The 27,057-nt window shown below is 49.5% G+C and overlaps 1 protein-coding gene across 6 annotated transcripts in view; it reads right to left on the bottom strand.

Annotated features, from left to right (window-relative positions):
* Nucleotides 1-27,057, bottom strand: part of KIF20B (kinesin family member 20B) — an 81,934-nt gene that overhangs the window by 42,507 nt on the left and 12,370 nt on the right. For 4 of the 6 annotated variants that reach the window (XM_060174120.1, XM_060174628.1, XM_060176210.1 and 1 more), the window contains exons 7-18: nucleotides 23,233-23,269; nucleotides 20,338-20,565; nucleotides 16,191-16,302; nucleotides 15,378-15,449; nucleotides 15,128-15,274; nucleotides 14,052-14,214; nucleotides 12,846-13,136; nucleotides 9,647-9,786; nucleotides 8,551-8,686; nucleotides 7,207-7,435; nucleotides 6,564-6,616; nucleotides 1,788-1,941 (exon numbers count right to left, since the gene is read on the bottom strand). In XM_060174120.1, the coding sequence (XP_060030103.1) occupies nucleotides 1,788-1,941; nucleotides 6,564-6,616; nucleotides 7,207-7,435; nucleotides 8,551-8,686; nucleotides 9,647-9,786; nucleotides 12,846-13,136; nucleotides 14,052-14,214; nucleotides 15,128-15,274; nucleotides 15,378-15,449; nucleotides 16,191-16,302; nucleotides 20,338-20,565; nucleotides 23,233-23,269 (1,762 nt within the window). The remainder of the gene's footprint in view (nucleotides 1-1,787; nucleotides 1,942-6,563; nucleotides 6,617-7,206; nucleotides 7,436-8,550; nucleotides 8,687-9,646; nucleotides 9,787-12,845; nucleotides 13,137-14,051; nucleotides 14,215-15,127; nucleotides 15,275-15,377; nucleotides 15,450-16,190; nucleotides 16,303-20,337; nucleotides 20,566-23,232; nucleotides 23,270-27,057) is intronic. The other 2 variants (XM_060175214.1, XM_060176789.1) reach the window with 2 other exon arrangements.

Raw genomic sequence — 27,057 nt, 5'->3', positions numbered from 1 at the left:
GGGTCTGCAATCACAGACGAAAGCAAATTTTTAATAAGAAAATTAGCTTATTGAGTGAATAAAAAAATTGACTGCAAAACTAAATTCCACATATCTAAAAACTTCGAAACAAGATCTAGAATCAATAATTAGAGATAGTACAGATTACATTATATCTAGAGTCAATGCACCTAGCTAAGATTATTGGGTTGTTGGAAAGATGACTTGTTTTCCTATACAAAAATGAGTCATGACTTTTCTGCAACCCAGTAATTCTTTTCTTTTATTGAAAAAGAATTATCATCTTTAATTATTGGATAAAGAGAACTCTAGAGGAAAGGGGTGACAGAGAGACAGCTGCCGCCCTGCTTCACCACTTGCAAAGCCTACAGGCGGGGACTGGGGTCTTGAACCGGGTCTTTGTGCCCTGTAGTGTGTGTGCTCACCACCCGCCCCTGCAACCCAGTAATTCTTAATGTTTATCTTGACAGTGAACTGAAAGTCAGGTCTTCCTCACAGCTGCTGTCTCTAGGGCTGAACACACTGTCTCTTCTACGCAGGTGTCCCTCTGACAAGCTGACACTGTCCACTCCAACCTGGGATCACAGGGCTCCAGTGGGAGATTATCTGACATATTTTCCTGTCTATGTGGAACAACATAGCAATGTCTATGTCAGCCTGATGCTATTCATCATTTTGGAAAACTTTTATGATATACCAGGAGACAGGGATTTCTACAGGGGGGCCGGGTGGTGGCACACCTGGTTGAGTGCACGTTACAGGGCTCAAGGACCCGGGTTCAAGCCCCTGGTCCCCACCCGCAGGGGGAAAGCTTCACGAGCGGTGGAGCAGGGCTGCAGGTCTCTCTCCCCCCTTTTTTTCCTCTTAATATTTTTACTTATTTATTACTGAAGAGACACAGAGAGGAATTGAGAGAGGGAGAGGGAGACAGAGAGACCCCAGCAGCCCTGCTTCACCACTTGTGAAGCTTTCCCCCTGCGGGTGAGGGCCAGGGGCTTAAACTCGGATCCTTGTGCACTATAACATGTACATTCAACCAAGTGCACCACCACTTGGCCCCTCTCTCCCTGTTCCTCTTAATTTCTGACAGTCTCTAGTCAATAAATAAAAATGATAACAAAAACAACAATAATAAGGAGATTTCTTGCAGGGGAAACTTCACGAGTGAGGCAGGGCTGCAGGTGTCTCTCTGTCTCCTCTCACCCCATTTCTGTCTCCTTAATAATTCAACAAGATAGCTACATCTCTCTTACAACGTAGCCGCTCATGTATTTATTTCCGTGGAGCCAGGCCCTGTGCATGCACGACTTCCCGCTCCTGACCGCTCCTCAGACACCCACGTTAGGGGCTATGTGGGCTATGTGGCAGCATTCGGTTTAGTTCACATTACAATACACTGGGGCATAAGTTGAGGCCCCTCTCCCCACCTGCAGGGGAAGGCGTCCTAAGTGGCGAAGCAGGACTGCAGGTGTCTCTCTCGTCTGTCTCTGCGTTCCCTCTCAATTTCTGTCTCTCTCCATTGAATAAACACTAAAAAAAGAATGAAGCTTCACTTAGCCGATCCAAGTAAAATGGACGTCTCGTGAATCCACAGTGAAGTAGGCCGTGGCCCAGAAAGAGTGAGACCAGGCAACGGAGCAGCGGCCACGAGCAAGAGCATCAGCACGGCCTGTGGCCGGCGGCCAGCGGCACCGATGTGCGATGTGCGTCTGCCGAGCACCCCGACACCCCTGGCCGCCGGCTCGGGAGGGAGCTGCCCTGAGTGTGGCCTGCAACAAGCTGAGCACCTCTCTTTGCCGGTGGCTCTTCCTGCTCAAGTCCGCTGTCATTTAACCTCTTCCCCCCTGGGCAGGTTTTGGTTTTCAAGTCCTGAGGCACTCCGACAGATGCGCTACAAGTCAGCTCAGTGTTCACTGCTGGAGAACGTGCAGCGGTCCTGACCTAAGGGAAAGTAACAGGGAGTCAGGGCGGAGGAGAGGCATGGGCTGGCTCCACACCAGGACACGCTGGGCCTCCCGGGACAGTCGTGAGCTGGCTCCACACCAGGACACGCTGGGCCTCCCGGGACAGTCGTGGGCTGGCTCCACACCAGGACACGCTGGGCCTCCTGGGACAGTCGTGGGCTGGCTCCACACCAGGACACGCTGGGCCTCCCGGGACAGTCGTGGGCTGGCTCCACACCAGGACACGCTGGGCCTCCCGGGACAGTCGTGGGCTGACCAGCGAGCCGCAGAGCTACGCAGCCCCAGGGAGGCGGCACTGTGACCCTGCTGACAGGCGGCTGACAGCAGCAGTGGCTCTCTGCTGGAGTGACTGGGTCAGGTAAGCGCACATTATACGGGTTCGAGTCCCTGGTCCCCACCTGCAGGGGTAAACTTCACAAGTGGGGAAGCAGGGCTGCAGGGGTCTCTCTCCCTCTCTCTCACTTTCCTTCCTTTTTCTTCTTCTTTTCCCCCTTCAGGCTTATCACTGGGGTTCGGTGCCTGCACTACAAATCCACTGCTCCTGGAGGCCATTTTTTTCCTTTTGTTGCCCTCATTGTTTACTGCTGCTGTTGTGGTTGTTGTTGTCATCATTGTTGGACAGGACAGAGAGAAATGGAGAGAGGAGGGAAGACAGAGAGGGGGAGAGAAAGACAGACACCTGCAGACCTGCTTCACCGCCTGGGAAGCGACTCCCCTGCAGGTGGGGAGCCGGGGGCTCGAACCAGGATGTTTACGCCGGTCCCTGTGCTTTGCACCACCTGCGCTTAACCCGCCGCGCCACCGCCCAGCCTCCTCTCACCCAATTTCTGTCTCTTTAATAATTAAACAAGATAGCTACATCTCTCTTACAAAATATTTACCTACATATTTATTTTTGTGGAGCCAGGGCGTTGTGCACACACATCCTCCCCACTCCTGACCACTCTTTCATTCAGAGACAGAGACAGAGATGGCGAGAGGAAGAGAAACACGGCGTCCCCAGTACAGCACAGCACTCCCATCAACAAGGACGCCTGAACCTCAGCTGCATGCATGGCGAGGCGGGTCCCTTCCCAGTAGACAAACTCTCTGCCCCACAAACTTGTCCCCTAACTGTCTTGTCATTGCTTTTCAATCAAGGTCTGTCCAAGATAAGCAGCAGCGTCTTTCCTTTAATACGAGCACATCCAGAAAGATGTTTATTTACTGGACAGACTCGGCCAGAAATGGAGAGGACGGGAGATACAGAGAGGAGAGACTGTGGTGCAGGAGGCGGCGCAGGGGGTAAAACAGGGCCTCAAACACGCCTACCAGACCGGCGTCTGATTCTGTCTCCCGCTCAAACACGCCTACCAGACCGGCGTCTGATTCTGTCTCCCGCTCAAACACGCCTACCAGACCGGCGTCTGATTCTGTCTCCCCTCAAACACGCCTACCAGACCGGCGTCTGATTCTGTCTCCCCTCAAACACGTCTACCAGACCGGCGTCTGATTCTGTCTCCCGCTCAAACACGCCTACCAGACCGGCGTCTGATTCTGTCTCCCCTCAAACACGCCTACCAGACCGGCGTCTGATTCTGTCTCCCCTCAAACACGCCTACCAGACCGGCGTCTGATTCTGTCTCCCATCAAACACGCCTACCAGACCGGCGTCTGATTCTGTCTCCCGCTCAAACACGCCTACCAGACCGGCGTCTGATTCTGTCTCCCCTCAAACACGCCTACCAGACCGGCGTCTGATTCTGTCTCCCCTCAAACACGTCTACCAGACCGGCGTCTGATTCTGTCTCCCGCTCAAACACGCCTACCAGACCGGCGTCTGATTCTGTCTCCCGCTCAAACACGCCTACCAGACCGGCGTCTGATTCTGTCTCCCGCTCAAACACGCCTACCAGACCGGCGTCTGATTCTGTCTCCCCTCAAACACGCCTACCAGACCGGCGTCTGATTCTGTCTCCCGCTCAAACACGCCTACCAGACCGGCGTCTGATTCTGTCTCCCCTCAAACACGCCTACCAGACCGGCGTCTGATTCTGTCTCCCCTCAAACACGTCTACCAGACCGGCGTCTGATTCTGTCTCCCGCTCAAACACGCCTACCAGACCGGCGTCTGATTCTGTCTCCCCTCAAACACGCCTACCAGACCGGCGTCTGATTCTGTCTCCCCTCAAACACGCCTACCAGACCGGCGTCTGATTCTGTCTCCCGCTCAAACACGCCTACCAGACCGGCGTCTGATTCTGTCTCCCGCTCAAACACGCCTACCAGACCGGCGTCTGATTCTGTCTCCCGCTCAAACACGCCTACCAGACCGGCGTCTGATTCTGTCTCCCCTCAAACACGCCTACCAGACCGGCGTCTGATTCTGTCTCCCCTCAAACACGCCTACCAGACCGGCGTCTGATTCTGTCTCCCGCTCAAACACGCCTACCAGACCGGCGTCTGATTCTGTCTCCCGCTCAAACACGCCTACCAGACCGGCGTCTGATTCTGTCTCCCCTCAAACACGCCTACCAGACCGGCGTCTGATTCTGTCTCCCCTCAAACACGCCTACCAGACCGGCGTCTGATTCTGTCTCCCCTCAAACACGCCTACCAGACCGGCGTCTGATTCTGTCTCCCGCTCAAACACGCCTACCAGACCGGCGTCTGATTCTGTCTCCCCTCAAACACGCCTACCAGACCGGCGTCTGATTCTGTCTCCCCTCAAACACGTCTACCAGACCGGCGTCTGATTCTGTCTCCCCTCAAACACGCCTACCAGACCGGCGTCTGATTCTGTCTCCCCTCAAACACGCCTACCAGACCGGCGTCTGATTCTGTCTCCCCTCAAACACGCCTACCAGACCGGCGTCTGATTCTGTCTCCCGCTCAAACACGCCTACCAGACCGGCGTCTGATTCTGTCTCCCGCTCAAACACGCCTACCAGACCGGCGTCTGATTCTGTCTCCCGCTCAAACACGCCTACCAGACCGGCGTCTGATTCTGTCTCCCCTCAAACACGTCTACCAGACCGGCGTCTGATTCTGTCTCCCGCTCAAACACGCCTACCAGACCGGCGTCTGATTCTGTCTCCCCTCAAACACGCCTACCAGACCGGCGTCTGATTCTGTCTCCCCTCAAACACGCCTACCAGACCGGCGTCTGATTCTGTCTCCCCTCAAACACGCCTACCAGACCGGCGTCTGATTCTGTCTCCCGCTCAAACACGCCTACCAGACCGGCGTCTGATTCTGTCTCCCCTCAAACACGCCTACCAGACCGGCGTCTGATTCTGTCTCCCGCTCAAACACGCCTACCAGACCGGCGTCTGATTCTGTCTCCCCTCAAACACGCCTACCAGACCGGCGTCTGATTCTGTCTCCCACTCAAACACGCCTACCAGACCGGCGTCTGATTCTGTCTCCCCTCAAACACGCCTACCAGACCGGCGTCTGATTCTGTCTCCCCTCAAACACGCCTACCAGACCGGCGTCTGATTCTGTCTCCCCTCAAACACGCCTACCAGACCGGCGTCTGATTCTGTCTCCTGCTCAAACACGCCTACCAGACCGGCGTCTGATTCTGTCTCCCCTCAAACACGCCTACCAGACCGGCGTCTGATTCTGTCTCCCCTCAAACACGCCTACCAGACCGGCGTCTGATTCTGTCTCCCCTCAAACACGCCTACCAGACCGGCGTCTGATTCTGTCTCCCCTCAAACACGCCTACCAGACCGGCGTCTGATTCTGTCTCCCCTCAAACACGTCTACCAGACCGGCGTCTGATTCTGTCTCCCGCTCAAACACGCCTACCAGACCGGCGTCTGATTCTGTCTCCCCTCAAACACGCCTACCAGACCGGCGTCTGATTCTGTCTCCCCTCAAACACGTCTACCAGACCGGCGTCTGATTCTGTCTCCCGCTCAAACACGCCTACCAGACCGGCGTCTGATTCTGTCTCCCCTCAAACACGCCTACCAGACCGGCGTCTGATTCTGTCTCCCCTCAAACACGCCTACCAGACCGGCGTCTGATTCTGTCTCCCGCTCAAACACGCCTACCAGACCGGCGTCTGATTCTGTCTCCCGCTCAAACACGCCTACCAGACCGGCGTCTGATTCTGTCTCCCGCTCCTATCTTTGAAAGAAATAAAGAAAGGAAGGAAGGAAGAAAGAAGGGGGGGCGGAGAGAAAGAAACAAAGGAAGAAAGAGGGGGGGGAGAAAGACAGAGACCCCTGCCGCCCTGCTCCACCCCTTGCTCGGCTTCCCCTGCAGGTGGGGACTTGAACCTGGGTCTCTGCGCCGTAATGTGAGTTCTGCCAGGTGCGCCACCGCCCGGCCCCTTGTAGTGTGCTTTCAGAATTTCTACATCAGGATCGTTAGAGACATTTCAGACACAGAATTAAACACTGACAGAGCTAAGGTCAGGCACAGCCATGCCGGAGTGATGCTCTGCTTCTAATCCTCTCCTTAAATGAAAGGATTTTTAAAAAGGGGAGGGAGGTAAAGGCTCAGTAACATTTTTCTTACACTATTTAAAAATGAATGCACTGTTCTAGTAGATGCCCTTTCAACTGCTTTTCATTAAGTTCCCATCAAGATAAAAGGAAGTGTCACCTTATTTGATTCCTCGAGATCTTCAGTCCGTGAATTTAAGTTAATTTCTGGTTCTACAAAACAAGAACAGTGAAAACAAAACACATAAGCATTTAAAAAAAAAATCTCTAAATGATCATGAAAGTTAAGATGCTGCAACGGACACTTTACCATTACATCCAGAAAAGATCTGAATTACAATCACACAACACGCAGCTGCTAATCCTACCTCCAGAGGGCAGGGTTTCAGACAGAGTAATTAAAAGCTTTTTGCTTGCTTGCTTGTTTTTGTGGCAACATGGAGTCACCTGGCGGCATTCCCCACAGTAACGGGAACATACCTCATCTCTAAAAGCTCAGATGTGAAGCTACGTAAGTGCTGGAGAAGTCACTCTACACAGTGAGTCCCGTTTGCTATGGGGTCTCTCTGAGAGAATGCTAATAGTCAGTCGTCATCTTTTTAAGAAGTCCATGAGATAACGAAGGCAAAATTGGCTATTAGTAAATTACTACAAAACCACAATTTTTTTTTTTTAACATTTAAACTAGATCTTAAGAGTTTTCTGGTTAATGTGTTTAATAGGCTACTTGGATCACTTATACTTACCAACTACCTCTTATGCACTTAGTAATATCTAAGTATGGACAAAATCTACCTACTTACCATTTTGTCTCTTTTTTAACTCTTCCTGGGTTTTGATTAATTCTTCTTTGGTTTTAGCTAATTCAGCTTTAACTTGATTAAACTTTAGTTCTAAACAAGCAACCGCTTCCTGGGGGTCAGCAAGAGACGTAATGTGTAAGTGAGCAATTTCAGTCTGTTTCCTAATATCAGACACATCATCTTGGAGAGAATCAATAAAATCTTCAATTCCTACATAATTATGTGCTTCCTAAAAATAGCAAGAACCACATGGCTAAAGTTAACAGTGGCTTTCATTCTGGAATGAAACCCGCTGCGCTACCGCCCAACTCCCAAGTTTTCATTTTTTAACAAGGTGCAGGAGAATGGGCCGGGCCTCTTCATGCACTGCACTAAGAGCCTCCGTGAAGGCCTGTTTTCTCTTTCTGTTTAAGGCAGAGAGTGAGAGCGAGACAGATGCCACAGCAGCAGCTCTGCTCTCATCCTGCAGCTCTGCCAGGGCCACCCGCTCCCTCCTGTGTGGTGCCGGGGCCTGAACCCAGGCGAGGTGACTGGTCTACTGAGGGTGGTCTTCTAGACCCTCAAATCACTTTCAACCTGAGGGCTCGGGACACAGTATACGGTCACGCACAACATGTTCATGCCCGTCTCTGAAGTCCCAGGTTCAATCCCAGGACCACCATAAGCCAGAGCTGAGCAGGGCTCTGATATGTACGATGTAGTCTCTCTTTCATTAATAAGGGAGTGTGTGTGTGTGTGTGTGTGTGTGTGTGTGTGTTTTAAGGCACTGTGTGTCTTTTAAAACGAAGCAGCAGGACCTCAATAAAACCAATGCAGCCAGTGCCACCTGGCCATGTTTCACCTGGACTGTGTCCAGAGACGCCAGGCCTGGGATGTCAACCCTCCAACTCCAATACTCTGCCACCAAGCTGCAGATGCCACCATGACACCAACCTGACCTCCCTGGGCAGATGCCCTCACCCCTGTGTCCTGGAGCCTCCCCTCCCCAGAGCCCTGCCCCACTAGGGACAGACAGACACAGGCTGATCCACCTGCCAACACCCATGTCCAGCGGAGAAGCAATGACAGAAGCCAGAACTCCTCCACCTTCTGCTCCCCATAAAGAATTAGGGTCCATGCTCCCAGAGGGATAAAGAACAGAGAAGCTTCCAGTGGAGGGGATGGGACAGGGAACTCTGGGGGTGGGAACTGTCCCGTTATCCTACAGTCCTGCCCTTCATAACTATGTCACTGACAGAAAAACCATCACAGCAGCAGCCTGGGAGCCAGCACAGCGGGCAGAGAACTGGACTAAGTCGGGCACAAGCAAGCTCGCAGCTCACTTTAGAAACCAAGCCAACGTACTTTGCTCTCCGTTTTCACAGCACAATCCCGATTCACTGGTTCTTCAGAGTCAGATTTACCAACCAGATCCTTGAAGATGGCCACACGGCACTCAGCGTTTTCTTCTGAGATCTCTCGCTCCTGGAGAAGAGTTTCCCTTCACAACACAAAGCAAGCCCGTCAGCAGGCGGCAGAGACTCCTTGCTCACAACTACTACGGCGAGGTTTATTATGGACGAACAGCAAGAGACAGTCACTCGGCAGATGCACAACTGCCAAGCGCACTGACTAGAGGTCAGAGTTCACACACACCCAGCAGACAGACATGCGTCTACATTTATTATTTCGTGATGCCAGGACTTCCAACGTGAGTGATTCTTCCCCTGCACTGACTTTTTCCCATTATGTCAAGTCAGACAGAGGAGGAGGAGGGCTGAGAGAGGGAGCGATGAGGCTACCGCCCTGCTCCTGCAGTTTCCCCTGTGCTGAGATACGGCCAGCCAGGGCTCTGTGTGTGGAAGGCACAGGACTTCTTGGCTGAACTATCTCCCATGCCAGTGAAGCAGCAGGCTGGGAAGAGGTGCAGTGGAAAAGGGTTGGGCTCTCACTAGGAGATGTCGCGGTGGATGAGGCACTGGACTCTCAGGCTTAAAGTGCTGGGCTCTCAAGGATGAGGTCCTGAGTCTGATCCCCAGCATCGTATGTACCAGAGTGATGTTCTGGTTTTGCCCCTCGTCTCTCAGTAATAAAACATTTGAAAATACTTTAATGGGAGTGAGGGGAGAGAATGCTTAGCATGGTGGTTATGCAAAACCACTTTCATGCCTGAGACTCTTAAACGCCAGGCTCAGTCAGCACATGATCATAAGCCGAGCTGAACAGCACTCTGGGGAAGAACAAACAAACGGGCCAGGGGGGCGCACCTGGTTAAGTGCTCACACTACGGCGCACAAGGATTACAGCTCCTGCTCCCACCCCACCCACCCCCCGTCCCCACCTGCAGGGGGAAAGCTTCACGAGTGGTGAAGCAGGGCTGTAGGTCTGTCTCTATCCAATAATAATAAAGAAATAAATAACCAGCCAACAACCTTTAAGTGAAGGAGACGTTCAATCTTACTTAAAGTCCGCTTCTCGCTGGGCCAGATACTGAGTGAATTCCTCGGTGACTTCCTCACGGATTTTAAGTTCTAACGTCAGCTTTTCTTTCCTTTCACTTATCAGTTTTTGTTTCAAATCTTCTATTAACTCCAACAGCTTCTAAAACAAGCATGAAATTGGAACAAATGAGCAGAAAGACCCTCCAAATGTTCAAGAATGACCCTTTTCTCTCAGCAGCAAGTTCCCGCCTTTCCCCTGTGACAGCACGCAGCTGCAGGCTACCCAGGAGGCCCTGTGCCCGTCTCCACACCGAAATGCCACAGCTGCAGGCTACCCAGGAGGCCCTGTGCCCGTCTCCACACTGAGATGCCACAGCTGCAGGCTACCCAGGAGGCCCTGTGCCGGTCTCCACACCGAGATGCAGCTGCTGCAGGCTACCCAGGAGGCCCTGTGCCCGTCTCCACACCGAGATGGCGCAGCTAGTGCCAGCACTCAGCCTGGGGCCATCCGCAACGTCCAGAGAGGCGGCCCACGCCCCAGCCGCGCCATGCAGGGGACGGGGGACTAGCACTGGGTGGTGTGGCCTCACCGTAAGCCACAGCAGTCAGGAAAGAGCTCAGTGCCCTTGGTCTCCTGCTTTGTCTCGCAACAATGCTCTCCAAGCTACACACCTTTCAGTGTTTGAATTCTGCATCTGAAATAGTTCTGTGACTAGCTTGATGCTGGAATTCTACTTCGGGACCGGGGTAGACAGCATAATGGTTGTGCAGACTCTCATGCCAGAGGCTCCAGAGTCTCAAGTTCAATTCCCGGTACCACATTAAGCCAGAGCTGAGTAGTGCTCTGGCTAAAAAAAATAATATTAAAAAAAGAAAGAAATTCTACTTCTAAAAACATAGTAGGAGGGTCCAGGTGGTGGCCTATGGGGGGAGGCTCTGTCACTGTTCAGGGACACAGGTTCAAGCCCCAGGTCTACCTGGCGGGGGGGACTTCACTATCAGTGGAGCAGTACTACAGATCTCTCTCCCCTTCATCCCCCCCCCCAGTTTTTCTTCCTTTCTTCCTCCCTCCCTCCCCCCCTCCCTCCCTTCCTTCCTTTCTCTCTTCCTTTCTAGATTCTATTTATTTATGAGAAAGATAGGAGGAGCCGAGAATGAACCAGACATCACTCTGGTACAAGTGCTGCTGGAAGCAGAGGATTCACAGTGCTGTCAGAGCAAGTGAGAGAGAGAGAGAGAGAGAGAGAGAGAGAGAGAGTTTACTGCTGAAAAACAATGAGAAGAGCTCAGAGATACTGTAATGGCCACAAGGACTTTCATTTTCATGCCTGAGGCTCCAAAGTCCTAAATTCAACCCCCACCCCCAGCCCAAGCCAGAGCTAAGTGGTGCTCTGCTGGAAGGAATAAAACCTAAACAGAGCAAGCGGGCTGGCGGTGGTGCACATGGTAGAGTGCAGGAGTACCAGGGCCCGGGACCAGGGTTTAGGCCTCCTGCCCCGACCTGCAGGGGCTTCACGAGAAGTGAAGCAGTGTTATAGGTCTCCCTCCCTCCCTCCCTCTCTCTCTCTCTCTCTCTCATCTACTCTCCCTATTCTGTCTCTAGCAAAATAAAGGTAAAAAAAGAAAGAGAGGGAACCTTAAGAAGTGTTAACCTAGAGGTCAGGCGGTTGCGCAGCAGGTTAAGTGCACATGGCACAAAGCGCAGGGACCCGCCTAAGGATCCTGGTTCGAGCCCCCCGGCTCCCCACCTGCAGGGGAGTTGCTTCACAGGCGATGAAGCAGGTCTGCAGGTGTCTGTCTTTCTCTCCCCCTCTCTGTCTTCTCCTCCTCTCTCCATTTCTCTCTGTCCTATCCAACAATGACATCAATAACAACAAAAATAATAATTACAACAATAAAACAACGAGCCAGGTTAAGCACAGGTGGCGCAAAGCGCAAGGACTGGTATAAAATCCCGGTTCAAGCCCCCGGCTCCCCACCTGCAGGGGAGTCGCTTCCCAGGCGGTGAAGCAGGTCTGCAGGTGTCTTTCTCTCCCCGTCTCTGTCTTCCCCTCCTCTCTCCATTTCTCTCTGTCCTATCCAACAATGACGACATCAATAACTATAACAATAAAACAAGGGCAACAAAAGGGAATAAAAAATATTTTAAAAATTAAATAAAACAACAAGGATAACAAAAGGGGAAAAATAAATTAGAGAAGACAATAAAAAAAGAAGTGTTAACCTGAGGCCTAGGACGTGACAATGAGCAGGGCCTGAACTTGGAAGCAGGAGGCCCTAACTTGATCCCTGACCTCCCATATATCAGTGATGCTCCAGTTCTCCTCCCAAGCCCCCCCACCTAGTGTCAATAAATAAATACATATATTTGCCTCCAGGGTTACTGCTGGGACTCAGTGCCTGCACTATGAATCCACTGCTCCTGGAGACCATTTTTTCCCTTTTGTTGCCCTTGTCGTTTGTCATTGTTGTTGGATAGGACAAAGGGAAATCAAGAGAGCAAAGGAAGACAGAGAAGGAGGAGAGAAAGACAGACACCTGCAGACCTGCTTCAACGCGTGTGAAGTGATCCCCCTACAGGTAGGGAGCCGGGGGCTCGAACCGGGAACTTGATACTGTTCCTTGTGGTTCGCACCTTGTACACTTAACCCTCTGTGCTACCACCTAGCCCCCCATTTTTTTTAAACCAGAGCACTGCTCAGCTCTGGCTTTGGTGGGCAGGGAGTGACCCTGGGACTTTGGAGTCTTAGGCAGGAGAGTCTCTTCCATATCGATCCGAGTATTAGAAAGATTGTGGTGGTCCAGGAGCTGGTCCGGTAGATGAAGCCCTGGGCCCTCAAGCTTGAGGTCCTGAGTTCAATCCCTGGCAGCACATGTGCCAGAGTGATGTCTGGTTCTTTCTCTCCTCTTTCTCATGAATAAATAAAGTAAAAAAAAAAGAAAGGAGGATTTTGCATCATGACCAAGTGGGATTTATTGCAGGGATGCAAGGTTTGTTCAAAATTATGTAAATAAACCAGTAATAACAATAAATAAAAAAAAATATTTTACTGGCCAGGGAAGGAGGGACCTAAGTTGGGAGAGAATGTTTTGCAGACACAGATCACGGGGAGAAAAGAAGCCAGAGACACCGTAGGCCACCGAACCGCGGGAAAGGGCCTGGCAGGGAAAAGTCAGCCAAGCCTCACTCATCCCAGATGTGATGTTACCAATACACACCCTCTTCTCCTCGTGCGTAACCAAAGTCTTAGCGTCCTCAAATGTTTTCTCAGGATCTGCATCAGTAAGTTCAGATTCCGAGCTCTGCTTCTCTTCAGATTGCTCTGTGTCTTCGCCCAGACCTTCATCTTCCACCACGTCGTCTAGGGTGCTTTCCCAGGACACTGCGGCTCTTCTCACACTGAGGCTTTTATTGTCTGAATTATTGGCGTCAACAGATGTATCCTGAGAGGATCTTACAGGTGCAAATGACTTCTCCTGAGAAGACTTCAAGGTGTCTGTAACACAAACCTGTTAACAGTAGCCAACATTACTTTTAAAATAGAAAAAAAACTGTTCACTAAAAATAATTTTCTACATTTAAGTCAAATGATAGCTTGAGTGTTGAAGAAAACCTATGCAAACATATAAAAAGGAAAACACATTCTTAAATGAATGCCGATAAAAAGAGACCTAGTGAAATGTGTAGATAGCAGAAAACTCTATTTTTGGGTTAAGTCCATAGTCCTCTGCCTAACAGATGAATTCCTGATGACCCACTAAACAAACTCGATGAGCAGAGCTGATTATCCGCCATGAAAACATTCACAGTCGGTAAGGAGTTTCATCAACACTTAGTTCTCAAAGCATTTTAATGCTACCAAGAGTAACTATCATCTTTCATGTCCTCCTAGTGGGTAAAATATTCACATTTATATGTTAAAATCTCTTTTCAGCCACTAGGTTCCAGGTGCCAGCATGATGCCAACCAGACTTTCTTGGGCAGACGACCCCACCGATGTGTCCTGGAGCCCCACCTCCCCAGAGCCCTGCCCCACTAGGGAAAGAGAGAGACAGGCTGGGAGTGTGGATCCACCTGTCAACACCCATGTTCAGCGGGGAAGCAATGACAGAAGCCAGACCTTCCCACCTTCTGCATCCCACAATGACCCTGGGTCCATACTCCCAGAGGGATAGAGAATAGGAAAGCTGTCAGGGGAGGGGATGGGATACAGAGTTCTGGTGGTGGGAACTGTGTGGAGTTGTACCCCTCTCATCCTATGGTCTTGTTTCTACTTTATTAAAAAACAACAACAACAAAAAACCAACAAAAGTTAATTATCTCCTAGGTTTAAGTTACAAATATCACCTTTAGTACCTACACCAAGAAACGGCATTAATCATCTTAAAGAGAGACCAATAGATTCTGCAGAAGTCTGAACATACTTTCTGAGCAATGGCTGAGAACTTCAGCACACTGAGTGTTTCATCGTAGGCAAAACAGCACTGGCTGATGTTGACAATCATATATATTTTCCCTTTGCCATTAAAAAAGCTTTGAAAGTAGTGCGTCAGTTTGCTTTCCCGGAAAGGTACATGCTGCTGGAACCTATGGAGCAAAGTAAAAGGTCAGTTAAGACAGATCTCCAGTGAGGATGCAGATGAACTGGACAGAGTTAATTAAGCCAGGAATTCAAGGTTCATGTTTGTGAGTAATACTGCCTATAATAATAATCCTCTTCTGCTTGCTTATTCCCTATGTTTCTAAACATTACTACCTAGTATTGGTATTTTAGTTTTCTTTTTTTTTTTTAGTATTTATTTATTTATTCCCTTTTGTTGCCCTTGTTGTTTTACTGTTGTAGTTATTATTGTTATTGATGTTGTTGTTGGATAAGACAGAGAGAAACGGAGAGGAGGGAAAGACAGAGAGGGGGAGAGAAAGACAGACACCTGCAGAAAATACTGCTTATTCAAGCCACTGGCATCAACGACACTTTTTATTTTTACCACTTCAAAAAATTCAATAGGGCCGGGTGATGGCGGTGCACTTGGTAAAGCACACAGACGGCAGAGCGCAAGAGCGCGGGTTCAAGCCCTGGATCCCGACCTGCAGAGGAAGCTCTGTGAGTGGTGAAGCAGGTCTGCAGGTGTCTCTCTGTCTCTCTCCCTTCACCCTTCCCCTCTCAATTTCTGGCTGTTTCTATCCAATTAAGATAATAGAAAAGTAAAGAGGTTCAAAACATCTAAGTATTCTGATTTGTCACAATTATAATTTAATTACCTAAGAAGTTAAAAGAAAAAAACTTTTTCAAACTAGCAGAGTTGAAAAGTTCTAGGGCAGGGGTAAACAGCACAGTGGTTCTGCAAAGAGACTCTCCTGCCTGAGGCTCCAGAGTCCCAGGTTCAGTGCCCAGCACCACCATAAGCCAGAGCTGAGCAGCGCTCTGGTAAGGAAAAGACGGAAGGAAAAGGAAAAGTGTGCGCTTAACCTGCTCAGAACCGCCTCCCGTTACACTTACTTGCACTTTTCGCTGTTCTTCAAGACACCGATGCACTTTCCCAGAGTGAGCAGAGAAGTGTTGATGTTCCCGGTCTCTCTCAGCCTCTCCCCTTCATTCTGCGTCTTCATGCTTCGCTCTGACCCAGCAAGGTCACATAGAGACAGTCTGAGTCACCCCAAAGGGAAAGAAACAAAAACAAAAAGCTGTAGGAGCTCTTCAGAACAGCAGCAAGTCAAAACGATTAGCATCTTCAAACGGCTCAACTTACTCACTGACTCGCTTTACCCGCGGCACGCCGGCATCTTCGGTGTGCAGTATTCTGACGGTGAAGATGCTGTGACTAGAGAAATGCACAAAGCCAGGTCACTTCAGTTCTTGACTCTCAGGAGAGCGGCAGGCGTGAGGCGGCCATGTGCCTCCGTCCTCACGCCACCCAGACTCGGCGCCGAATTCTGCAATCAGGCGCCAGTCACCTCAGCTCTGTGCCTGAGCCCCAGACCAAGTGCCTTCCTTCTGTAGCAGTTTGCCCGAATGCCCCAAAACAGTATCTCTCGACACCTCAACTGAACCCGTTCCTTGCCGAGAAATTGTCACCGGTTCACACGGCATGGAGGCAGCTGGCCTGGCCTGGATACCCCAAGCAGAGCCTGGGGTAGGCCTCATCCCCATGACGCTGTCATCTGGGTAAACGCATATCCCAAGCAGTTCACACTTAGACTCACTTCCTCTCACCTCTCTGACCTCGTGTTCAAAACCAGCCTTCTGGAACCCATGACACTGTGCCTAAGTCGGTACACAGACATCACCAGTGTTTACGGGTAAAGTGGGAAAGACAGAAAAGGTCGCCATTCTGGGTAGTTCTGGAAACCGAGTCCAGCTATCCAGACGGTACAATACCTCAGGAACTTTGTGGAAGCGAGAGAACTTACTGTCAGGTGAAGCAGGCAGTGTAATCCTCCGAGCTCTGCGGACTGCAGTTTCTTGCCCGCGAGTGCACTGACCACCTCAGAGCCCCACCTGTGCCGTCACCGTGGGCCGCACGGGACGGGAGCGGAAGGCCCTGGGTGCCTGCCATTCTCACCTCCGACTGGAAGCATGGTTCAGCTTCGTGAAGGCGACACTCCTGTGCTTTATTCCGAGCTTCAAAAGCCTATGTCCTTCTTTGGAGTCAGACACTTGAATCCACTGCAGATCTTTGGAAATGAAGAGGGTAGGCATCAATTCATAGAGGCACAGCATTCCTTGTAATCTTTATTTATTGGACAGACAGCCAGACATGAGAGGCAAGGGGAGAGAGACAAAGGGACACCTGCAGCCCTGCTTCACTTGCTCAACTTCCCTGCGGGGGGGGGGGGGGGGGAGCTTCAACCCGGGTCCTTACGCACTGTGATGTGAGCGCTCAGCCGGGGGCGCCACCACCCGGCTACAAAAGCTCAGCGTTTGTCACACACTGTGGCCCTTTGCAGGTTTGCGGTCTGCTCCCAAAGACACAGAAAGAGATCTTCTTTCCAACAGCACTGCAGGCGAGGTCACCAAGGATGACATATCCCACTAGATGACTGACAGAAGGGTGTCCGATGGCCATCCAGCATTAAGTCATGCGGACAAAGGGGAGACGCAGTTCACAGGGTAGGTGTGACAGAGGACGCGTTGAGCAGGTCAGCCTGAGAGGTGACCCAGCGGCTAAGGAGTTGGGCTCTAAGGACAGTGTTCTTCCTCCCCTCTCCCCCTTCTCCTCTCTCTCATAAATATTACGTAGCCATTTTAAAAAAATAGACAAAATATCATGTATATAAGCCTACAAAACTACTTTATTGTGGGGCAGGGTGGTGGCACACTGGTTAAGCGCACACATTACAGTGCACGAGGACCCAGGGTCAAGTCCCTGGTCCCCACCTGCAGGAGGAAAGTTTCACAAGTGATGAAGCAGGGCTGCAGGTGTCTCTTTATCTCCCCCTTCCCTCTCAACTTCTGTTTCTATCCAACAAATACAATTAAAAATTTTAATTAAAAATACATAAAACTTTATTGTAGGGAGTCGGGCTGTAGCGCAGCGGGTTAAGCACAGGTGGCGCAAAGCACAAGGACCGGCATAAGGATCCCGGTTCGAATCCCGGCTCCCCACCTGCAGGGGAGTCGCTTCACAGGTGGTGAAACAGGTCTGCAGGTGTCTGTCTTTCTCTCCTCCTCTCTGTCTTCCCCTCCTCTCTCCATTTCTCTCTGTCCTATCCAACAACGACAACAACAATAATAACTACAACAATAAAACAACAAGGGCAACAAAAGGGACTAAATAAATCAAATAAATATTAAAAAAAAACTTTATTGTAGATAAAGGAAACTAGTTAGTAAATCATGAAATCAAGTTTTAATAACTTGAATCATAATCCATACTTTATGAAAATCAAGTTGAGAGACTCAAGCGGTAGCGCAGCGGGTTAAGCGCAGGTGGCGCAAAGCACAAGGACCGGCGTAAGGATCCCAGTTGAAGTCCCCGGCTCCCCACCTTCAGGGGAGTCACTTCACAGGCGGTGAAGCAGGTCTGCACGTGTCTGTCTTTCTCTCCCCCTCTCTGTCTTACCCTCCTCTCTCCATGTCTCTCTGTCCTACCCAACAACAACATCAATAACAACAACAAGGGCAACAGAAGTAAAAACAGGAACAGTGGATTCATAGGACAGGCACCAAGCCACCCAACTGATATCCCTGGAGATAAAAAAAATAATTATAATAACTTTTAAGATGTGTGTATGTGTGTGGTGAGATTATTAACATGTATATAGTTTCTACTGTGAGTACTACCTGCAACAGCTGGTAAAACTGGGCTGGGGAGACATGGTGGTTCTGTAAAAGGCTTTGCTGTTGGAGGCGCTGAAGCCTCCCGCTCAGTCCCCAGCACCACTAAAGACTCTGCTGCTGGAGGTGCTGAAGCCTCCCGCTCAGTCCCCAGTACCACTAAAGACTCTGCCGCTGGAGGCGCTGAAGCCTCCCGCTCAGTCCCCAGCACCACTAAAGACTCTGCCGCTGGAGGCGCTGAAGCCTCCCGCTCAATCCCCAGCACCACTAAAGACTCTGCTGCTGGAGGCGCTGAAGCCTCCCGCTCAGTCCCCAGCAACACTAAAGACTCTGCTGCTGGAGGCGCTGAAGCCTCCCGCTCAGTCCCCAGCACCACTAAAGACTCTGCTGCTGGAGGTGCTGAAGCCTCCTGTTCAATCCCCAGCACCACTAAAGACTCTGCCGCTGGAGGCGATGAAGCCTCCCGCTCAGTCCCCAGCACCACTAAAGACTCTGCCGCTGGAGGCGCTGAAGCCTCCCGCTCAGTCCCCAGCACCACTAAAGACTCTGCCGCTGGAGGCGCTGAAGCCTCCCGCTCAGTCCCCAGCACCACTAAAGACTCTGCCGCTGGAGGCGCTGAAGCCTCCCGCTCAATCCCCAGCACCACTAAAGACTCTGCCGCTGGAGGCGCTGAAGCCTCCCGCTCAGTCCCCAGCACCACTAAAGACTCTGCCGCTGGAGGTGCTGAAGCCTCCCGTTCAATCCCCAGCACCACTAAAGACTCTGCCGCTGGAGGCACTGAAGCCTCCCGCTCAGTCCCCAGCACCACTAAAGACTCTGCTGCTGGAGGTGCTGAAGCCTCCCGTTCAATCCCCAGCACCACTAAAGACTCTGCCGCTGGAGGCGCTGAAGCCTCCTGCTCAGTCCCCAGCACCACTAAAGACTCTGCCGCTGGAGGCGCTGAAGCCTCCCGCTCAGTCCCCAGCACCACTAAAGACTCTGCTGCTGGAGGCGCTGAAGCCTCCCGCTCAGTCCCAGCACCACCAAAGCCAGAGCTGAGCAGCATTCTGTTGACTTTCTCTCTGTATCTCTCATTCATTAACAACAACAAAGAATCATACAGGGGTGGTGGAGCGCACATATTATAAAGTGCAAGGGCACGGGCTTAAGCCCTCAGCTCCCACCTGCAGGGGAAAAGCTTTGAATGGTGAAGCAGGGCTGCAGGCGTCTGTCTGTCTGTCTGTCTGTCACTTCCTTCCCTCTCAATTGCTGGCTGTTCCTATCCAAGAAATAAAACAATAAACATGTAAATAACAATAAAGTCGTTAAGCTGTAACTGGAAGGTCAGAATTATTTTCGGTGCTCACAGCTTGGACACGTGCGTGGCAGCAGACAAAGTGAGTGCCAGCTTTCTCCTGGTCCCAGGCCCATCCAATGCACTAAGTTACTGAGAGACAGTTACTAGACTGGATCTCTTGTAGGACCAGGGAGGTAGCAGGATGACTAGACCTCCAGTTGCTTAAGCATGAGGTCCCAAGTTCAATCCCCAGCACAGCTTGTGCCAGAGCGATGCTGGTTCTCTTCTTCTCTCACACATAAATATCTAAATAAGTCTTTTTTTCAAATATTTTTTATATTTATTTATTCCCTTTTGTTGCCCTTGTTGTTTTATTGTTGTAGTTATTATTGTTGTCGTAGTTGGATAGGACAGAGAGACATGGAGAGAGGAGGGGAAGACAGAGGGGGGGAGAGAAAGACAGACACCTGCAGACCTGCTTCACCGCCTGTGAAGCGACTCCCCTGCAGGTGGGGAGCCGGGGACTCGAACCGGGATCCTTACGCCAATCCTTGTGCTTTGCGCCACGTGTGCTTAACCCATTACGCTATCACCCGACTCCCGCAAAATAAGTCTTTACAAGAATAATCAGAGCCTTATACTTACAAGTCATGAAGCATTATTATTATTTTGATGTTAGTGACTAATATATATATATATATATATATATATATATATATATATATATATATATACACGCGCGCGCGCACACACACACACACACACACACACACTCTCAATTTCCAAATTGCTCTCTGTGTTTTCCCTTCTTACCAAAGAGCTCTGGTCTATAATGGTGCTAGGCACTAAACCTGGGACATGGGGGCTCAGGCATGAAACCGGTTTTGCATCATCATTATACCAACTCCCTAGCCTCCCAGTTTACTTTCTTAGAGTCAACAGCACTTTAGAGAGTGTGTGTGTGTGTGTGTGTGTGTGTGTGTGTGTGTGTGTGTGTGTGCGTGCGTGCGCGCTGGGGGGGGGGGATAGCATAATGGTTATGCAAAGTGACTCTCATGCCTGAGGCTCCAAAGTCCCAGGTTCAATCCCCCACACCAATAGAAGCCAGAGCTGAGCAGTGCTCTGGTAAAAATAAAACAAAGAGTGCTTACCGCACCTTTTATAAAGGAATAGCCCTTTACGTCCTGGGAGAGCCGGAGCATCTTTCTCTTCTGGAATTTAGATGATAAAGGCACAAATAAGTCATAAATACACTCATTATAAATCTCGAAGAAAGAGACCCACACGGAAAATTTTATGTTATTATCCATATTCATAGTAGCTTGTTCACAATCTTTCATGGGTTCTTCACACTCTGAGATATTCAGAGAGTTTACTGAACTTCCTGCAAAAAAAAAAAAGAGGAAGAAATACAAAATTCAACAATAATCATGAAGAAAGTGACAGATCTAGAGTCCTAGAAAAATACAAAAAAATCCCTTAAACTTTACACCAGCAATGATAAACACATTTTAGATTAAAATAGATGTATGTGGGAGTTGGGTGGTAGCGCAGCGGGTTAAGCACTGGAGGCACAAAACGCAAGGACGGTGTAAAGATCCTGGTTCAAGCCCCCGGCTCCCCACCTGCAGGGGAGTCGTTTCACAGGTGGTGAAGCAGGTCTGCAGGTGTCTGTCTTTCTCTCCCCCTCTCTGTCTTCCTCTCCTCTCTCCATTTCTCTCTGTCCTATCCAATAACAATGAAATCAATAACAACAATAATAACCACTACAACAATGAAAAACAAGGGCAACAAAAGGGAAAATAAATAAATATAAAAATAATAGATGTGGGCGGGGGAGACAGCATAACGGTTATGCAAAACAGACTCTCATGCCGTTGGCTCCTAAGTCCCAGGTTCAATGCCCCGCACCACCATAAGCCTGAGCTGAGCAGTGCTCTGGTGTTTCTCTCTCTCTCCTCTCTCTTCTCTCTCTCTTCATCTCTCTCAAAAATAAAATTAATTAAAAAAAATAGATGTACAGAAGAATGAAACTGAACCACTGCATTTCACCAAATACAAAAGTAAATTCCAAATGGATTAAGGTCTTGGCTGTTAAAACACAAACTATCAGATGCTTAGAGGAAAATATTGGCAGAACTCTTTTCCACATAAATTTTAAAGACATCTTCAACGAAACGAATCCAATTACAATGAAGACTAAGGCAAGTATAAACCTATGGGACTACATCAAATTAAAAAGCTTCTGCACAGCAAAAGAAACCACTACCCAAACCAAGAGACCCCTCACAGAATGGGAGAAGATCTTTACATGCCATACATCAGACAAGAGTTTAATAACCAACATATATAAAGAGCTTGCCAAACTCAGCAACAAGACAAGTAACCCCACCCAAAAATGGGGGGAGGACTTGGACAGAATATTCACAACAGAAGAGATCCAAAAGGCCGAGAAACACATGAAAAATGCTCCAAGTCTTTGATTGTCAGAGAAATGCAAATAAAGACAACCATTAAATCCCACTTCACTCCTGTGAGAATGTCATATGTCAGAAAAGGTAACAGCAGCAAATGCTGGAGAGAGTGTGGGGTCAAAGGAACCCTCCTGCACTGCTGGTGGGAATGTCAATGGGTCCAACCTCTGTGGAGAACAGTCTGGAGAACTCTCAGAAGGCTAGAAATGGACCTTCCCTATGAACCCTGCAATTCCTCTCCTGGGGATAGATCCTAAGGAACCCAACACACCCATCCAAAAAGTTCTGTGTACACATATGTTCTTGGCAGCACAATTTGTAATAGCCAAAACCTGGAAGCAACCCAGGTGTCCAACCACAGATGAGTGGCTGAGCAAGTTGTGGTCTAGATACACAATGGAATACTCCTCAGCTGTAAAAAATGGTGACTTCACTGTTTTCAGCCGATCTTGGATGGACCTTGAAAAAATCATGTTGAGTGAAATAAGTCAGAAACAGAAGGATGAATATGGGATGATCTCACTCTCAGGCAGAAGTTGAACAACAATATCAGAAAAGAAAACACAAGTAGAACCTGAAATGGAATTGATGTATCGCACCAAAGTAAAAGACTCTGGGGTGGGTGGGTGGGGAGAATACAGGTCCAAGAAGGATTCAGAGGACCTAGTGAAGGTTGTATTGTTAAATGGGAAACTGGGAAATGTTATGCATGTACAAACTATTGTACTTACTGTTGAATGTAAAACATTAATTCCCCAATAAAAAAAATAGTACAAAAAAAAAATAGATGTAGGTAATATCTGTATTAGCCAAAATTTGGTCCTTTATTTCCTTAAGTTCGGTTTTGAATCTTTGTTTTCTGAGAATATGGTGATGAATCAAGCTGAAACTAATGTAAATAGCAGAGACAGACGTTTCTTTCTTGAGCACCAGTGCTGTAAGCAGTGAAGCAGACAGCTGTGGTATTCAGGTTAGGCACATTGTCACAGAGGAAGGGAAGCAGCCCTGTGGACAGAGTCGGACTCACAAGCCTGAAGCCCCAAGTTCAAACTCCAGTGCTCTATAGGCCAGACTGATGCTCTGGCTTTCTTTCACCTCTTTCTCGTAAATAAATCTTTAAAACAAGTTCACAATGAGCAACCTTTCATATATATATCGTCTCAGGATTATAGCTGGGACTGGTGCCTGCACTACGAATCCTATTCATTCCCTTTTGTTGCCCTTGTTGTTTATCATTGTTGTTGCTGTTGTTGTTGGATAGGACAGAGAGAAATGGAGAGAGGAGGGGAAGACAGAGAGGAGGAGAGAAAGACAGACACCTGCAGACCTGCTTCACCGCCTGTGAAGTGACTCCCCTGCAGGTGGGGAACCGGGGGCTCGAATCAGCATCCTTATGCCGGTCCTTGTGCTTTGTGCCACCAGAGCTTAACCCATTACACTACCACCCAGCCTCCAGCATACATAATTTCTAAGCATTTTTATGGCACTGAAAAATTTACATTAATACCAAGTAAAAAAAAAAAGCTTTTAAAACATATCTCAGGTAGCCTATATTTTATTGAGAAGAGAAATCTTACCATGCAGAGTATCACAACTGTCATTGTGTACAACAACCTAAAAAAAGAAGGAAAAAAAGTAAAAAAACTATTTTAGTTCAAGTCAAGTAGCCAGTACAATTACCCATCCAAATAAGTGACCACCCAAACCACTGCCTTCCACCTACTCGGTTCAGTGACCTTGTTTCCGACTCTTTTAATCACATACTTAAAAACCACGTGGTTCTGGGGAATGTAGCCATGGCCCTCGGTATGACTCCCGGGCAGACTTTTTCTTTGCCACTAGGGGTGTTGCTGCAAGTCTCCACTCCGGTGGTCTCTCTCTCTCTCTCTCTCTCTCTCTCAGGACAGAAGGGACAGACAGAGAGGACACAGGGGAAGGACAGCACTGCCCCAGAACTCCGTGAGGGACAGACAGAGAGGACGCAGGGGGAGGGACAGCACTGCCCCAGAACTCCGTGAGGGACAGACAGAGAGGACGCAGGGGAGGGACAGCACTGCCCCAGAACTCCGTGAGGGACAGACAGAGAGGACGCAGGGGGAGGGACAGCACTGCCCCAGAACTCCGTGAGGGACAGACAGAGAGGACGCAGGGGGAGGGACAGCACTGCCCCAGAACTCCATGAGGGACAGACAGAGAGGACGCAGGGGAGGGACAGCACTGCCCCAGAACTCCGTGAGGGACAGACAGAGAGGACGCAAGGGAGGGACAGCACTGCCCCAGAACTCCGTGAGGGACAGACAGAGGACGCAGGGGAGGGACAGCACTGCCCCAGAACTCCGTGAGGGACAGACAGAAAGGACGCAGGGGGAGGGACAGCACTGCCCCAGAACTCCGTGAGGGACAGACAGAGAGGACGCAGGGGGAGGGACAGCACTGCCCCAGAACTCCGTGAGGGACAGACAGAGAGGACGCAGGGGGAGGGACAGCACTGCTCCAGAACTCCGTGAGGGACAGACAGAGAGGACGCAGGGGGAGGGACAGCACTGCCCCAGAACTCCGTGAGGGACAGAGAGGACGCAGGGGGAGGGACAGCACTGCCCCAGAACTCCGTGAGGGACAGACAGAGAGGACGCAAGGGAGGGACAGCACTGCCCCAGAACTCCGTGAGGGACAGACAGAGAGGACGCAGGGGGAGGGACAGCACTGCCCCAGAACTCCGTGAGGGACAGACAGAGAGGACGCAGGGGGAGGGACAGCACTGCCCCAGAACTCTGTGAGGGACAGACAGAGAGGACGCAGGGGAGGGACAGCACTGCCCCAGAACTCCCCGGGCTGCACTCCAGGTGCTGGACGGGGTCTCCAGCAGGGCCACGACTACGCAGCAACAACTTTTACTGTACTGTGATTCTGAATTTCTACCAATATCTAGATACTATTTCTAAAAAACACTAGCAGTTTTTAATAACTGCATAGCCTACATATCTGAAAACAAGACAAATCCAGAAGTCACAAAGGAATACAGACTTGCTCAAGTTTTTTCATGAAAAACGAAAAAGGGGCCAGTGAGGTGGCCCAGGCGTTAGAATCCACGCCTTCCACACGAGGCCCAGGTCAACACCAAGCGCACAGACAAGGGGGACTTCACGGATGGTGCAACAGCGATTTGGACTCTCTCCACCCCCTTCTGCTTGCTCTCATAAAAATATAAACAAAGAGTAGAAAAATAGAAAGGCAGGCATGCTGGCATAGCAGTTAAGGTGGTAAGAGATCATTTAAGAAAAGATATTTGAAGCTACATTAAGTCTTATTTGTATAGCTATGCCTTAAAGATATTACTAACATGACCATGTTCGTATTATGCACGGAGACAGATACATTAAGCTCTTTGTATAAAAATGTTGTATATAGGGAGCCGGGCGGTAGCACCCGGGTTAAGTGCACATGGTGCGAAGCGCAGAGACCGGCGTAGGGATCTCGGTTCCAGCCCCCGGCTCCCCACCTGCAGGGGGGCTGCTTCACAGGCGGTGAAGCAGGTCTGCAGGTGTCTGTCTATCCCCGTTTTCCCCTCCTCTCTCCATTTGTCTCTGTCCTATCCAACTACGACATCAGTAACAACAACTACAACGATAAAAAACAAGGTCAACAAAAGGGAAAATATTTTTAATAAATTGTATATAGAAAAAAATTCAAGGATACTTTCCAATTCAGTCCTAATGGTTTCCTCTTCAAGAATGAAAAAAAATAAGGATTTAAAAATATATTACATCTAAAAAATGTAAATCTAGATCAGAGAACTTGTTTACAGGGTAGGGTGTGTGCCTGGCCATGGCCCAGGCGAGACCCGTGATTCCACATGGAGCATCACTACAGCACAGGGGGCGCTCCGGTGCTGTCATCTCTCTCCTCCTGTCTCTACCCTGATAAAAGTTGGTCTAGGAAGTGAAACTGTGTGGGGATGACAGCCCAACTCCACAAAAAGGGGCATAATTCCATTTTCACAGCAAAGAGAAGAAATATACTATATATACCACCATTTCCATTGTACTGTTTAAACATCTGTCCTATTTATATAATAAAAAAAATGAAAGAGAGGTCTTCAGATAAGCTTTTTAAAATCTGATTTATCTGTGGTCCAGGTGGCGGCGCAGTGGATAAAGCACTGGACTTTCAAGCATGATGTCCTGAGTACAATCCCCGGCAGCACATGTATCAGTGATGTCTTGATTCTCTCTCTCTCTCTCTCTCCTATCTTTCTAATAAACAAAACAATAAACTCTAACATTTAAAAAAAATTTTTTTAAATTTATTTATTCCCTTTTGTTGCCCTTGTTTTATTGTTGTTGTTATTATTGTTGATGTCGGCATTGTTGGATAGGACAGAGAGAAATGGAGAGAGGAGGGGAAGACACAGAGGGGGAGAGAAAGACAGACACCTGCAGACCTGCTTCACTGCCTGGGAAGCGACTCCCCTGCAGGTGGGGAGCCGGGGTTCGAACCGGGATCCTTACGCCGGTCTTTGTGTTTTGCGCCACCTGCGCTTAACCCGCTGCGCTGCAGCCCGACTCCCTAAACTCTAACATTTTTAAAAACTTTATGATTGGACAGAGACAGAGAGAAACTGAGAAGGGAGGGGGAGACAGAGAGGGAAAGACAGAGAGACACCTGCAGCCCTGCTCCCCCACCTGGAAGCTTCCCCCCTGCAGGTGGGGACGGGGGCTTAAACCTGGGTCCTTGTGCCCTGTGATGTGTGCACTTAACAGCTGCACCACCTTCTGCTCCCACCCCATAAACTTTTTAATACTTTTCTCAGAAAAACAACAGCCATCACTTCCAACAGACACCCCAATATATGCTGAGCCAACTAAGATCTTTTCTGTTTTTAATTTTTTTAAAAAAATTTTTTTTTATGTTATTTATTCCCTTTTGTTGCCCTTGTTGTTTTATTGTTGTAGTTATTATTGTTGTTGTCGTCATTGTTGGATAGGACAGAGAGAAATGGAGAGAGGAGGGGAAGACAGAGAGGAGGAGAGAAAGACAGACACCTGCAGACCTGCTTCACCGCCTGTGAAGTGACTCCCCTGCAGGTGGGGAGCCGGGGCTCGAACCAGGATCCTTATGCCGGTCCTTGTGCTTTGCGCCACCTGCGCTTAACCCGCTGCACTACAGCCCGACTCCCTCTGTTTTTAATTTTTTATATCTGTTTATTTCCCCTTTTGTTGCCCTTGTTTCTTATTGCTGCTGTACCAACGAGGCTCTTATGAAAAGGATTATTTTACTGCCACTGGGGTTACTGCTGGGGCTTTGCTTCTGACACTATGGATTTACCATTGCGGGAAGCCATTTACCCCCCTTTTCCCCTCTTTCTTTCTACTTTATCTGATAGGACAGAGAAACTGAGGCAA

Source organism: Erinaceus europaeus, chromosome 1 (genome assembly GCF_950295315.1).
Source record: "Erinaceus europaeus chromosome 1, mEriEur2.1, whole genome shotgun sequence".
In the NCBI taxonomy this organism is placed as follows: domain Eukaryota; kingdom Metazoa; phylum Chordata; class Mammalia; order Eulipotyphla; family Erinaceidae; genus Erinaceus; species Erinaceus europaeus.
This window is presented reverse-complemented; position numbering and strand designations above follow the sequence as displayed.